This window comes from Hyalella azteca, unplaced genomic scaffold (genome assembly GCF_000764305.2).
Source record: "Hyalella azteca isolate HAZT.00-mixed unplaced genomic scaffold, Hazt_2.0.2 contig9858, whole genome shotgun sequence".
Taxonomy (NCBI): Eukaryota; Metazoa; Arthropoda; class Malacostraca; order Amphipoda; family Hyalellidae; genus Hyalella; species Hyalella azteca.
Genome location: NW_025939917.1, coordinates 282,327 through 298,234, shown reverse-complemented (window position 1 = coordinate 298,234; position 15,908 = coordinate 282,327). Strand labels below are relative to the sequence as shown.

General features: G+C 36.8%; 2 protein-coding genes across 2 annotated transcripts; both read left to right on the top strand.

Moving 5' to 3' along the window:
* Positions 1-3,393: 3,393 nt before the first annotated feature.
* Positions 3,394-6,323, top strand: LOC125178451 (secreted protein C-like). The gene is made up of 3 exons (XM_047882188.1): positions 3,394-3,540; positions 3,888-4,321; positions 4,358-6,323. The coding sequence occupies exons 1-3, from the start codon at positions 3,538-3,540 to the stop codon at positions 5,637-5,639; spliced, it is 1,719 nt and encodes a 572-aa protein (XP_047738144.1). The 5' UTR covers positions 3,394-3,537; the 3' UTR covers positions 5,640-6,323.
* Positions 6,324-11,765: 5,442 nt separating this feature from the next.
* LOC108671977 lies at positions 11,766-15,203 on the top strand. Its single transcript, XM_018159586.2, has 2 exons — positions 11,766-13,511; positions 13,759-15,203. The coding sequence occupies exons 1-2, from the start codon at positions 11,869-11,871 to the stop codon at positions 13,850-13,852; spliced, it is 1,737 nt and encodes a 578-aa protein (XP_018015075.1). The 5' UTR covers positions 11,766-11,868; the 3' UTR covers positions 13,853-15,203.
* The last annotated feature ends 705 nt before the right edge of the window (positions 15,204-15,908 follow it).

Below are 15,908 nucleotides of genomic sequence, written 5' to 3'. Positions count from 1 at the left end.
ATTATCATAGATTCCCCTGCGTTGACCCACTGAACTTGTCTCAGGTTTTTCTCTGAATATTGGGGCGGCACTGCGTGCTGGTTAGATTATTTGCTAGTTCAGTTTATTTGTTACTCTCTATGATTATCTGGAAATATCAAATGCATTGTTTGGTCTCTTATTATATTATTGAAGAACTCAATGCTTTCTCATTCATCTTTCTTTGCTTTTATCTACTTATGTTTATTTTTATCTATTAGGAAAGGTTAAATTTGTGAGCTATGCAAGATTTTTATTAGCGGAAGTAAGCATTGCGAAGTAATAATTGATCAATTGATATCCAGTGCCTGTTAACGGATATGATGTCTTTGGCATTGTTAAGAGTTTTTGTGGCTATGATGTACTATCATAAGTGGATTACAATGACCAATTGAATTGAGGTTATGTTCAGTAGCCTAGTCTGTAAGTAGGGTTTATATGCGCAATTGGGAAAGATTTCACAGATCTTGCATTTATTTTACCAATATTTTAGTCCATGTATTGAGACTTCAGGTATTTATTTTTTATGAGCTTTGTTTGAACAGCATGCTGTTAGTCTAAGTTGTTTACAGGTATTAAAAATTAATTTTAAGCTAAATTCGCCTTCATTATGGCTGTGAAAAACTCTAGTTTTATGATTCCGTAAAGGCTCAGTGCCGAACTTTAGTAACTGATTATCGAAAATACGCCAATTCTGACGGTGTCCACCATCATAACCTTTTCTTCTGAAAACTTAACTTTAAAAAAACTCAATCGTTCACTAATGATACGATGATAAACGGTATCGGTAACCATCGGTAACATCATCACTGCGTAATTAAGATTTGCAGGATTACGAATTTTCTGTGCGAGAAACTGAAAACTTGCTGTACATTTATATAACCACTGGCAGGACATCGCTGTGAGCAGTATTTTACTCCTCGCTTAAATAGTCTCTTACCATCATTATTCTCGCTGCTATGACTGAATTTCAGAACTAAATATTTGAGGTATTCTCAATGCAAAGATTTTGAACATTGTGGCTTAATGTAGAGTTTGGAATGCGTATTTCATGTGTCTTGCGATACGCAGAGACGTGATGTTGAATCTCGGTGATCTCGTCAACTAAGCAATAATAAATAATTGTATTGATTTATTTTGAGCCTATTGTTGGCGTCAAATTACTCACGATTACGTTTTTATGCACGGACGCTTGCCGCGTGTCACCGCGTCTCGATTCCTGTTCATCCTCGGCATTGGTCCATCATTTTTCCCTAGCAATTTGAGACCATATACCAGCGCGGCATTCTCGTTAGTTCTCAAGGTATCTGTAAGTTATAAGTAAACTTAGTTTGTAATCGTAAAAAGGCGAGTGAAGTAGGATTAAGTGCATGATGAGTGTACCGCCAGAATTCATTGCGGAGTGTTGGGCTCCTTATATTATTTGATAAGATAACTACTGTACTATGTTCAAGACTTCGTTTCGATGTCCTTGTCTTTTTTAATTTTATATATAAATAATTATCTGGGCTGGACAATTGAGACCTTCCGCCCCTTGTGGGTGATGAATAATTGAGACCTTCCACCTCTATGGTGATGTTCATTTTGACTTTCGGTGCGAGATAGCTAAATAGCTGAAGCGCTAGTAAACATTTGGCCACTAAACTAACTAACTAACTAGTCTTGTGCGTTATTCACTCGGACTGGATTCGTCATTGGTAGCAAAAAGCTCGTGTCATGGCTATAGTTAATAGGCTCAGGCTGATCGCTGGTCATCTATTTTCAGTCACTTTTCGTTCAGTACCGTTTGACCGCTAGAACCTTCTTGCGTTGACAGCCGAGTAATTTACGACGTACAGAAAGCTTGTTGTTTTCTTATTTGTTGTTGTTCCTTCGCCGTTATGGGTCCTTTTAGTATTCGAGACTTTAGCTCCACATGTGAACATTCTCGTCTGAATAAATATTGGTTCCTATTATCTACAACAAGGAGGCTGATCGAGAAAAGTCACATATACTGTAAAGTACAAGAAATGTTGCTTAAAAAACTTATGAATCGGTCTGTAACCTTTCCTAAGATACGGTTCAATGGTAATTTGTAAACAAGGAATTGCTGGCATTTTCTTGCTTTTCCTTCTTAAATTGAAGCCAAAAATTTTTCCCTAAAAGCTATGAAGGCTGTGAAATAGGCCACACAGTCATTGAGAAAGATGTCCTTCAAACGTCAAGGTCCGTTATTGTTATTCCTTGGCAGTTTAGACGCTCACTCTTCACATGTCAAGCTCCGTTATTCCTTGACAGTTAGACGCTCACTCTTCCCATGTCAAGCTCGGTTATTCCTTGGCAGTTTAGACGCTCACTCTTCACATGTCAAGCTCGGTTATTTCTTGGCAGTTTAGACGCTCACTCCTCACATGTCAAGCTCGGTTATTTCTTGGCAGTTTAGACGCTCACTCCTCACATGTCAAGCTCGGTTATTCCTTGGCAGTTCGGGCGTAAGCTCGCAGAAGGACAATCCAAATTTACAATTAATATAAATTCGTATCACGCAAGGCAAAAGCTTCAGGTTGCGCGTTATGTTTTATAATTCGAAGACGGATGATGTTGCCCAACAGCAGCGATCCTGAGGTATAAACTTGAGTTCAGCAGTGATTCTTTCACATTGCCTTGAGCGCAAGAGCCTTGAATAGTTTACATTCCTACGCCGCAATAAAAGATTTGAATGCAAATTCATTAATTATTACGATTTATTAAGGCTATTGTAGATGACTAAATATTGACGTTATAATACATTTTATTGTTGTGATATTGCTTGTGTGATGTGACTCATTAGTCATTAGCAAGAAGACAATTAATTCTCTTTGTTACTGAAGCATTGTGAAAGTTTTGACCATAGGAGCTTCTAGCACAAGATCAAACCAGAACCAAGGCTTAACAGATTCGTCATATTGAAATTTTTTTCCTTGCATTGAAGCAGTTGTAACTGTTCCATTGAAAATGTGTCTTAAATATCATTAAAAAAGTATACATTTTTGTCGATTTGTTTATTTGAATTTTATTTTTATGAATAAGTGAAAATGTGTGTACCTAGGGTTATCCGTCTTGCTGTGAACCTGCGAAAAAGTGTCAGTAATTAATTAGGATTAGGAAAGCGTCACGTTTACATGGAAATCTGCATAAATTTGACTAAATTATTCGATTTACTAATTACAGAAAAGTCACCTAAATTACTAATTACAGAAAAAGTCACCTACTGAATGAGGCTTAGCTATAAATTAAAATTGACAATTTCGAATTAAGATTAAAAATCTCAATTACACAGTCAGCGTAAAAAAGTTAACTTCTTCTATTATTGTTTACCTTTCATCTTAATCCCAATTGGTTATACAGCATGAAATCACCATTCAAAATAATTTAAACTCATTCCAGATGTTCTTCCAAAGTCCAAGTTCCTCTTCTCTTGACTAAAGGCAAAAATTGTTCCAAGTTCGAATTTTCTTGAAGAATAGAAAAATCCTTACGCAGAGCGCATCGGATAAATAAATGGTAACACTATATTATAGCTAGAGACAAAATTTTCTTTAAAAGTTTCCTGAAAACTATGAATGTGTATTTTACGGTTATGATCGAAAAGATCACGGTTATACAATTCTAGCAAAATATACATGACATATGTTACGAAAATATTTGCTGGTATGTTGATCGAAATTCGGATTTGAAAAATATTAATTGTCTGAACTATTTAAAAATTATTCGAAAAAAAATTGATAACGTTAGGGTACTGCTGCTCATTAACTTCCGTATACAATCAATATTTAATCATAATAATACATAATTATTGCTCATAGAACAAATGCTCATGAAAAATTTTCTCACATTTTTCACGTTTTCAGGTTAGCTTTACCTTCTCGGCTTTTGTACTGGCTCTTGCGTGGCCAGTCATCGTCGTCGGTGAGAATGTGGAATCATCAGCCTACGACACTAGGCAGAAAAAATTTTCCGGAGCAGAATACGGAACAAACGCCGATGTCCGGTTCCAAGCGCACCCAAATAACAGCAATTATTATTCAAATAATGCGTGGGATGGTCACACCATAAATGCTACTCGTGGAACTGATCCATCAGATCCAAATATCGAGTATGGGTCACGAAGAGGATCATTTACAAGTGATCCGACAAGATTGGCTAGTGGATGGCCAGAATATTATCAATCTCGTGGATCAACTTCAAGTTATCCTGCTGGGTCATTCAGCTGGTCGTCCCAGAATTATTCATCTGGATCGACTACAGGGTCAACTCAAAGTTATCCATCTGGGTTATTCAGCTGGTCTTCCCAGAATTATCCATCTGGATCGGCTAGCTGGTCTTCCCAGAATTATCCATCTGGATCGACTACAGGGTCAACTCAAAGTTATCCATCTGGGTTATTCAGCTGGTCGTCGCAGGATTATTCATCTGGATCGACTACAGGGTTAACTCAAAGTTATCCATCTGGGTTACTCAGCTGGTCTTCCCAGAATTATCCATCTGGATCGACTACAAGGTCAACTCAAAGTTATCCATCTGGGTCATTCAGCACGTCTTCCTTGAATTATTCATCTGAACCACAAAGAGAAATATCTCAACGTTATCCCGCTGGTTCATTCAGCGGGTCCTACTCGAATTATTCATCTGGATCAGTAAGTGGATCATCTCAAAGTTATCCTGCTGGGCTATTCAGCGATTCTCCCTGGAAATATTCATCTGAATCGGCTTCTCCAAATTCTTCATTTGAATCAGACAGAGGTTCGTCTCAAAATTATCCATCAATATCAGACAGAGGATCAGCTAACAATTTTCCGTCACAATCAGACAGAGGAGCGTCTCAAAATTATCCATCAAAATCTTACAGAGGATCAGCTAACTATTTTCCGTCACAATCGGATCAAAATTATGCATCGGGATCAGATTGGAGAACAACTCAAAACAATCATTCAAACTCAGTTCAAAATTATCAATCAGTATCAGACAGGGGAACTCCAAACATATATCCATCTGGATCGGCTGGGAATTACAATACGCCAGGAATAGTGCAATCGGATAGTGCATCATTTTCTACAAGTATCGGGAATAATTTCACTACGTATTCCGATGCAACGAAAAAGTTTGAGTACGAATGGAAATTTCCGAATCCTCAATTCACACAGAATTCTGGTATCGCATCATCGGCACCCAATTTCACGAGTCAGAATTACGGCCAAAGTTATTCGAGTCCGAATAATTTAACACAATATTCAGGTTCTTCTACAAACTTTTCCAAAGATCTATTGTATATGAACTCTAATTTTGGTCTCGAAGCTCAGAAGGCTCCGACTGAGGAGGATCTTGGTTCCTTTCTCTTTTTAGAGCACGAAAAGAAAACCAACTCCACAAAAAAAGTGCAATTCCTATTGAAGCAGCGCTTGGCAAATGACTTGAACGACTATCACCATTCAGTATCAAAGAACCCTTATCGACGAGACAGACCAAGCTCTATTAAAATATCACCGTTCGAAGAAAAACGGCTTAGCGGTCAAACCAAGCCTTACGAATCTTTTCAGTCGCGATATTACGTCGAGGATATCATCCCATTCACTATCTTCAAGAAGGAGAGTAATGTTGGGTGATTGCTATATTCAAGCTTACAACATAATGACCTTATATACCGATATAAACTACTATAGGGACGACCAGATCTGATTATTCACATCAATTATTCACATTAAAAACAGCGTTGTCTGAAAATTTTTCGCAAGGAATTTCTTACTATAATTTTTGACGTAGTGATGAGGGAGGGTGAAGTGAGATCTAGCCAATATAATAATTACGAAATAAGATAATATTAATGCGAGTGTCTTAATTTTAAAAGTTTAATTTTATTGTTTGGGAACAGCAAAGAGATTTAAAACTTATTAGAATAAAATTCAAATTATGAAAACTTCCTCTATGCCTGTTATGACCAAGTGACTCATTTCATATGCTTAATTGTATATATTTGTACGTATATTTAGTTTATACCGTTGTTGACATGAACCTTAAGTGAAATGTTTCGATGTTAATTTTTGTTGATTTTGAATTAATGGGATAACTTGATGATTTGATACACGTTAGAGTTCTTCGCAAGAATCCATTTCTTTGGGATTTCGCACTTGAGAAAAAATATCTTTGTACATATCGAGATGGACTACAAACAATGGAACTATCCAGGTCCAAGTGCCTATGTATTCTGTAAAAATACGTCTTTCTATAAAAATTCGTGTTCATCTCGAGAAAAAAACACAGCTGGAAACTCAATAGAATAGAATAGAAGTGTCGGCACTGAAGAATCGGCTATGCCAGTAGCCGATTCATGTACTTTTCGTGACTTGATTCACAAGGGATCCGGCCTTTGGAACCCGGTCTTTCCATAACTGATGATTGATGAACAAACAATGGTACAGTTATCAAAAAACTTCTGACAGGCGAGCAAAGTCGTTAATGGAGAGAGACTCATTATGAGATCATCACTAATAGAAGATTGGTGAAGAAGAAAGTTTTGCAGGGCGAAGATTGCACAGCATCGTCATGTGATGCCCCAAGCTTGCACCAGCATCGTCATGCGATGCCCCAAGCTTGCACCAGCATCGTCATGAGATGCCCCAAGCTTGCACCAGCATCATCATGTGATGCCCCAAGCTTGCACCAGCATCGTCATGCGATGCCCCAAGCTTGTTCCAGCATCGTCATGTGATGCCCCAAGCTTGCACCAGCATCGTCATGGGATGCCCCAAGCTTGTCCCAGCATCATCATGTGATGCCCCAAGATTGCACCAGCATCATCATGTGATGCCCCAAGCTTGCTCCAGCATCGTCAAGCGATGCCCAAAAATTTCACGACTGGTGATATCTGAAAAGAAGTCGTCATCAGCTTTTATAAGCTGGCCTTGCAATAACTCCAGCAGTTATCTATATCAATTCGTCAGTTATGGAAAGATCGGGTTGCTAAGCCCGGACCCCTTGTGGAATCAAGTCACGAAAAGTAAAAGAATCGGCAACAGGCCATGGGCCTATTTCTTCAGTGCCGACACTTCTATTCTATTCCATTCTATCAATTCAGTAATCAAACTTGACTTGATAGGGTTTAAATTTTTTCGGTGTGAGTTGTTAATCAATATCCATAATTATTAAATTGCTTTCAATGTCTTGTCAAAATATAAATTTATGCGTTGCAAACCCATTTTTTTGTGTGAATCAATGCATGTTCGAAACACCATATTAACAGAAAAAAAGTTTATTAGAAACCCGATCCTCGAAATTTTAAATTCAAATTAATCCGTCATTTGTAAAATTTAGAAAACAATCGACAAATGTTAGTACCAGTTAAACAATATTCTACACTCTACAATAAAAGTTGCCTAAAAGGAACAAGTTCTGCCTATCTATGCCAGTAAATGTACATATCCAGAATTATAGTACATATTCAGAGAATAGTAACTCTAAATGCTCATTTAACCTATACTTAACCGCCCGGCCTCCTTGCCGATTCTGACCAGAAACTGGCGCACAGAGCTGGGATCGAACCCGCGCCTCTCTGCGCCAATCTTGGTACTCTGAACGTTAACCGACACCTTGCTATTGCTCGAGACACCTAAAATAGGCAGTAAATTTTTGCATAAATATGATCGAAAATGATAATAGACCTTTCCCTTTTTGGATGATCGAAACGAAATTTAAATCTATCGAAAAATTACAGTTTTCTGATCTGATTAGCAAGAAGGATCGGCCCATTAGAGAGGAGACTTCGATTTAACCCTCTACAGCAGTATGTCTCTTTCCGGGAACATAACATTCAACTTAAATTATACTTAAACTATTTAGTGTAGCAACCTGAGGACGTTTCTACGCAACAGAGAACATTTTAAAGTTATCGTACGTGGCGGCAACCATCAGTGCAAGTCATTTTGCGCTCACTAGAACGTATCCTTTTTGGGAAGTATGCGCGTGACAATATTGCTCCAGTTACTCGTGTCAGGCGGTACCGATTCGACACTTCAGCGAACTCGCGTGCGAACTCGCGTGCGAACTCGCGTGCGAACTCGCCTGCGAGCTCGAACTTCATTTTCAACTCTGGCACTCATAACTCCTTCAATTATGAACGGATTTTATTCAAATTTGAAATATAAGTAGATAATATCAGTACGCTGCGGAGAGTATTTTTTTCAAATTTTTTCATCGATAATTTTTTTTTAATACGGAAAACCTAACTTAATTTTCAACTCTGGCACGCATAACTCCTTCAATTATGAACGGATTTTATTCAAATTTGAAATATAAGTAGATAATATCAGTACGCTGCGGAGGGTATTCAGGCGGTAGAGGGTTAAAATAGTGAAGGTTCCAGAACCTATGTTACGTACCCATGTTGATGATAATATTATCATTCACAGCTTCTAAACAGTCCCAGCTCACATCAATACATGTTAATTATTTTTCAATGACTTTCTCATTCGTTAAAACTTACAAGGAAAAATCTGTTGTGGTCAGCCTAATATGAGAAACCGTTTTAACTTCTCTGCCAGTTTTTTCGCCAAAAATCCTCTTTTTGTGACAGTAACAAAACTTCTGGCATCGATATGACATCGGTATTCCAGGGAGCACGTAAGTCGTAACTGCCAAAGAAAGAAAATGTGAAAATATCTCGCACAGGAGGAACTACTCAAAGTACGAAGAACTAACTACTTATGGACATTGTATTACTATCAGTTGTTCTAAAGTTAAAACAGAAGTTAACTTAATTTATACCATGATCTGAACGAAGAACATTGGTCCTCGAAATAATTTTCGTAAAAAATGTTCATGCAATCAACGATAATGCTTAGTTGAGTTCAACTTGAGTATTATCGGAAATTTTGTCCGATTTAATCGAGCCAACTTCGGAAAAATTATGATAATATAATATCAATTAAATTAATTTATACTAATTTTAACATATTGAATAGTTAGACGGTCGCTTATTCTTATAATGCCCTTGACTTGTTGTGGCGGTTGAGAATGTAATGAATTATGTATTCTTTAACATGTTTCTATTAGTCGGTACAGTTATGAATAGTTTATTCAGAGATCTTCAACATTGTATTAAGGGCAGGTACAAATTGAACAATTTGGAGAAGCGACTTGCATAAAGGTAATTGTGGTGCTGGCGCCTTCTTGTGAATGAGTGACAGAGACAGGTAAGATGAACCGATTATTTTTTCGTCAAAGAACTCAAAGAGCCTCTGAAAACTTGTTAACAGATATTTACAGATATTAACTGATTACGGTACGAACCCGTATGTCAACGTCGGGACTATGTTACCTTCCCGACAGCCGACACTATTGTCTCTTGGAGATCTAAGATCGTAACAAGCCTTTTGACCAGATCTATTAAAAACCGATGTTGAAGCACTGTACCTGCTGAACATCTATTAATTTGTGAGGTGGGAGGCACTTCTAGTCGAAATATATACTTTGCTTTTATTTTTATTTTTTATATATACTTTCAAATTCTTCTTCAACGCTTTCTTACTCGAGGCGTCAATGATGCCAGCATAGACGCATCGGACAATTTTACGGCCGGAGCATTAGTTTTGGAGATCTTCCTTGATTATTGATTATGCAGACCGGCCGCGAGTCCGGCGAGTCCGGCCGTAAAACTGTCCGAGACGTTCAGCTCCAGCATAGGAACAAATGGCTTGAATTTTTCCCACGTGCGGATTGTGTCTACTAAGTTTCATTCGTGAACCGTAACAATGATAACATAGTTGCAAAATACAATACTTTTCAGTTTTTCGTGAACATAGAACGTACTCAAAATGTAATAAATGTACTTAAATCTAACAAATTAGAGTCGTGTCGTAATTTCTTATTCTGTAGGCGTCGCGCCTGACGCCAAGGCCATAATTAGGAGCAGCAAACACAATCGTTTGTGTAGAAAAAAAAAACACTGCCTGGCAACTTCAGTTCGAAGTGAAAAAAAAAAACACTGCCTGGCAACTCTAGTTCGGCGCCTCAAGAAGATACCGCTATACGTCTTCATTACTCGTCACTCTCTCAGAAAAACCAGTCAAGTTCAGGTTTGATTCAATGTTCAAGAATGGAAAGACCTTTGAAGTGCTTCTTAAACGTGAGTAGTGCAAATGGAAATACATTACAAGTGAAGTGTATTTCGCTAATGAAATGTATGTACTAATTAATTAAAATAAGATTATGTGGACGCAGATTAACATTAAGATCTGACATCATAATTCTATGCCTGATCTTTGTCGTAATGAAGTTGTTACTGTGAAGTATTTGCAACAATAATTTCAATAAATGTATGCCAAGTTGAAGCCGGCAGTGCAATTGTCATCTAAGACTTCCATGCGTTTTACTTCGATTCCATCGAAACTAACAAAATTTCAGCGGGCTAATTAATCCATCTTGCATGGCTGATCTAACATATTGTTGAGCAAGCTTTTGTGTTTATTTGAAACTTGACTTGGAGTCATGCGTACCATCGATGAACATGATGCAGAACATCATTATGTTCTCCTCGTCATGGATGATGAGATTCGCAATGACGAGATTCGTGACAACTGGATTCCAGCTGGGCAGCGCTACTTTGAAATCTAGCGGCGCTACCGCTACATGCTCTAAATGTAGCGGGCGCTACCGCTACCGCTACACCCACTAGATTGTATATGTGGTGGCAGCTGGCACGGAACAAGAACAAGTGGTAACTGGTAACAACTTAACAAGTAACAATTAACATGTTGACACTACAGGCTGAGGTTGACAACATTACACCGAAATCTTTTGTACAGTTTTATTCTGTAATTTATATTATGTAGGTATCATGCTGGTTTTTAAATAATATTTAATACTATTAAGTAAAATCTAAAGGCTTTATCTATAAATTTAGCGGTAGTGCTGTAGCGGCAAAACCTCGTATCGCTTAAATATGTAGCGGGCGCTACCGCTACCGCTACATTGCCTTAAATGTAGCGCCGCTACCGCTACATGTTGCGCGCTACTGCCCACCTCTGCTGGATTCTCATATTCAATGCACTATCTATCCCGGGTAACACTGGGTTGACCTAGTTTTCTATAAAATGTTATTTACAACTTTAGTTGTAAATCCATCTGGATCTATTGAATTCAATTTTTCAGGTCGCGTTGTGGGCAGTGATCATTCATTTGCAACTGGACTTTTCGACTTCGCATCCGGTTATGCGATTTCATCCCCAGGAGGTCGTTGAAGATGAGGGCGTAAGTAACTTGAAAAGTCCCAGGTATAAGCCAGTATCAAGTTATCGACTTCAACTTGAGCAAAAACCAAAGCCTAAATCAGTAAGTCCTGATAATTTGCTCTTCCAGCCTAAACCAATCGTTAGGAAAGAGAATGAAACTGAAGATAAATTCGACACGGTAGTTGGATCCCCTACCGACGTATCCGGATTGGAAGTTCCCACCGATGCCTATCAACTAAATAAAATCTTTTCAAGTTTGTCAAGCACTAACCAGAGTGACACAGAATCTCAGTATCCAACTCTTCTCACAAAGCTTTGGGAAAAATATATAGAACTTTTAAATTCAACACGGAGAACGAATTTTACCGATGGTAGTACGGAATCCGAGGAATCCACTACTCAAATAAACGACGAATTATATACTTCCGAATCTCCAGATTTTGTTAACAGTTCCAACAGAAATGCGACATCATCATCATCAGGTAACTACAATAAAATATTCCCGAGTCTTCGTTGTGAATCACTTGTGGGTGCTTGCTTTGATGAGCGAACTGATTCAATTCTTATCCGTGGTGAAGAAGTGGCACCTACGCCGCCTAATTTACAAGGAATGCATTTAGAAAAACCTCAAGATCGAGCAGATAACTTACCAGCCGCACATCTGGAGGAGGCCCGAAATGAACCTTCCCATTCACCTGACACATACATGGTAAAAACTATATTTCCTGATGCTGATTTGCCGACTATACATGTGGAAGGATCTCCAATTCGTGTTTCTAATTTACCAGCCATACACGCAAGAGAACCTCAAATTCGCAATTTGCCGGACATCCATGTGCAAGAGCCCTCAATTCACCCGGTTAATTCTCCAACCGTACCTAGAGGAAATCCCGTTCCTAACGTACCAAGTCGATATTTAATTTACAATGATTCAAAGACCTACGATTATTATTCAGACGATTTTATTCCATTCCTCTCATTATATTATGACTCTCTGCCTGGAAAACCCTGGCAAAATTTAGAATCTGTTACAATGACTGATCAAATTAATCCATCCGACAAGTCGGATCACTTAGAAACAAATAATTCAAAATTCCATAAAAGCGAACCAACTGAAATCAGCATGAATGGGCTAAGAGTTCCTATCACAAAATCGGATACATTAGTAGATTCGTTGATCATTGAGCAAAACGATTATGCACATACTTTTAAGTCTCATCGAGAACCGATGGCAAGAAAACTATTGCCTCTGGCAGTTGAAGCAAACTTTCAAGAAATCGACAGACATAATACGAAGCAGTCGTTCTTGACTAACAGTATTCTATTAGGTGCCAATTCGAAAATAAACGATACTGCTCGAACAGATGTTGAAAAAGCGGATGAGAAGAACATACATGAAAGATTTTCGAGTAAATTTAACAATTTTCCAATCCCAAATTTTAAATCTAATCAAGACATAGCCGTAAACGCTCAGAATTTTGTCCCTGATATTAGTAAATTATTCAATTCTGAAACCACTGAAAACTATCCTGCAACGAATGAAAAGTATATTGTCTACTTAGGACGAGATTATGCGACAGATGCTAGCCAAAATATCCCGCATGTGACCTTTAACAACGATTACAGATATTCGCCCTCTTTTAATGATCTCAATCATTCACATCATTCAATTGGAGAACTATTTTTTGAAAATATCTTTAACAATGTATCGAACACAATTTTTCCTGACGAAAAAGAAGAAAACACATCAGAGGAGGAAGAAAAATTTTCTTTTTATGCTACTCCAAGTTCTTCCTTCAAGAGCATGGATTATAAATCAGAGAGTCTGAATACTGCTGAACCAGAGAATCAGACTTCAAATGAAAGTCATTCAGAACAAGATCACATAGTGAGGAACGACATAGAGAATATTCACGGCACATTGAAAAGTGTTTTCCAAAGGGCTGCTTCCGAAATTTCGGACGAAAATCGCTATAGCTCGGACGGAATTTTTTCTCACGACCATTTGGATGAAGGCAATGAAAACCGGGACTCGTCGATAACAGACGATCCAACAAATAATTCACCTGATACCGGAGTTACCAAGTATGTCAACTATGAAAATAAGATAAAAACTCCAATCTTATTCTTGGCTGAGGATAAATATCTTGATGGGTCGTACAACTTCGAATATCGTTCAGCTGATGGAACATCGCGTCAGGAAGTCGGAACCGTTCTTGGAGAGGGTGGAATCCGGCAGCATGGACGTTTCGCGTGAGTTACAGTATATCATATTACCTTATTCATAGTTATAAGTGATATCCACAAAATTATGGCCAAAGTAAATGGTTTTAGATAGCTTCATTAGTCATGGATGAATGAAGAGTCAGAATAAAAAATGATTAATTTACTGTATTGATCAATTGATTCTATTTCGTAGTGAGAAGTCTCAACTGTTTATTGAAACACATAGTAATTTGGGTGTCGGAAATTCTGGGATGTAACGCTAGAATTTTTGCAGGTTTAGGAACGGCAATGGCTACGAGACAAGAGTGGTCTACACAGCCGACGAAAAAGGATATATTCCAATTATATCTTACAGTAATTCATCTTAGATTTAATATGCAGTTTAAAAACAACTGTCGTTCGTCGATAATCTCACTTAATGCACATCAACCCCCTACACCTTTACAACGAATGCCGAACTTTATTAACACTTCAGTTATCCAGAAGTTTGTAATTTCTTGTGAATGTGCACAAGATGTTTATGTTTATAGGAAAAAAACAATGTTGACTAATCGCAATTTTAATTAATAATTATGATGCAGCTCAAAATTCATTAGATTAGATTAAAGTAATATGAGAAGTTAAAAACAGAAAAATTATACAATGGATAAATAAATTAATTAATTGCAAAGCTGCAATACCGCAGGGCAACAGCGTAAAATTCTACGTTTTAATCTCGCAGTCTACCATGAGTACAGCTCAGCTCCACCTACATATTTCATTGCACAGACTGCTAAAAGTAGTTCCATTTTCTCGCACGTACTATCATAAGAAGTTATAAATATACAGAATGGATTTGCTACATCTATCGGGAAATTAACACTTTACGAGTCATCCACTCAAGCATAATAGATGAATAATATTCAATTAATATTCAATTTCAGTAGATAGAATTTTCACCTCATTTTAACCCTCTTAAAATTTTAGTCTCAGATTTTGGATTAGTGAGAGTTGAAATAAATTCTGTAACATAACTTTGTGCATCTGAAATAGTGATGTGGTGTTGCATATCTACTATGTAATATTAGATCCACATTTTATTCATCAAGTTCATGGCGATGAGAAATATGTTGACAAAATATGGTATGGACAGATACTTCAGGAATATTAGAAGTATAATATTAGAATATTTATGTATAATAAACAATTGAGCAATATAGCAATTGTTTAGACATAGCGTATGTTAATATTAAATGACAGATTAAGCTTATCTAAGCACGGTTGGTTATTGGTCAGAGAATTGATAAATTTTAATTTTTAGTGTCGAAGAATATTCTTTACATAACGTTGGTTAATCAAATGCAGGTGTAAGGAAGTAACTTTAATTTATTAACGACGTTTGAATGTAACAACTTTCATTTTCAAGTTATAGGAAACATTGAATATAGAAATTTTGGTGCAAATAAGTACATAAAACAACAATCTAATACAACAGGAAAATTTTTAACCTTGAAAATAATTGCGAAACAATCTCAAAACTTAGAAAATCATTGAATGCTCTGGCTATTAACCACCCGTGTTTAAATATAGCATATACAGCAAATGCAAAAAATTAAAATTCAAATTTTACATGTCTTCTTTAACATTTTTACTCGATCTCCAGATTTACGTACCAAATCTTTTTCCTGGAAATTATCGAAAAATAAATTTCCCAAACGAAATGCCTGATGCAAAAGGGCAGGTAAAAGATATCTTCGTATCTTGAAGAATAGAATTGATAAATTTAAATTTTTAGTGTCGAAGAATATTCTTTAGACGACGTTAGTTAATCAAATGCAGGTTTAAGGAAGTAACTTTAATTTATTAACGACGTTTTGAATGTAACAACTTTCATTTTCAGGTTATATGAAACATTGAATATAGAAATTTTGGTGCGAATAAGTACATAAATCAACAATCTAATACAACAGGAAAATTTTTAACCTTGAAAATAATTCCGAAACAATCTCAAAACTTAGAAAATCATTGAATGCTCTTGCTATAAACCACCCGTGTTTAAATATAGCATACATAGCAAATGCAAAAAAAAATTCAAATTTTAAATGTCTTCTTTAAAATTTTTACTCGATCTCCAGATTTACGTACCAAATCTTTTTCCGGGAAATTATCGAAAAATAAATTTCCCAAACGAAATGCCTGATGCTAAAGGGCAGGTAAAAGATATCTTCGTATCTTGAAGAACATTTCACAAGAAACGAGAAATTAATGTGATTTTAAGTTCGAAGAGCGCGTCATTAATTTATTGAATTGTGATAGTGGTTTCAAAATGAAATTCTTTTTAAGTTTACAAACACAATTATTGCATCGTTTGATATCTATTATCAAGTTTGAAGTCACCTCTCTCGTTTGGAATTACCGAGATCTCACTTAACTTTGATCATATTA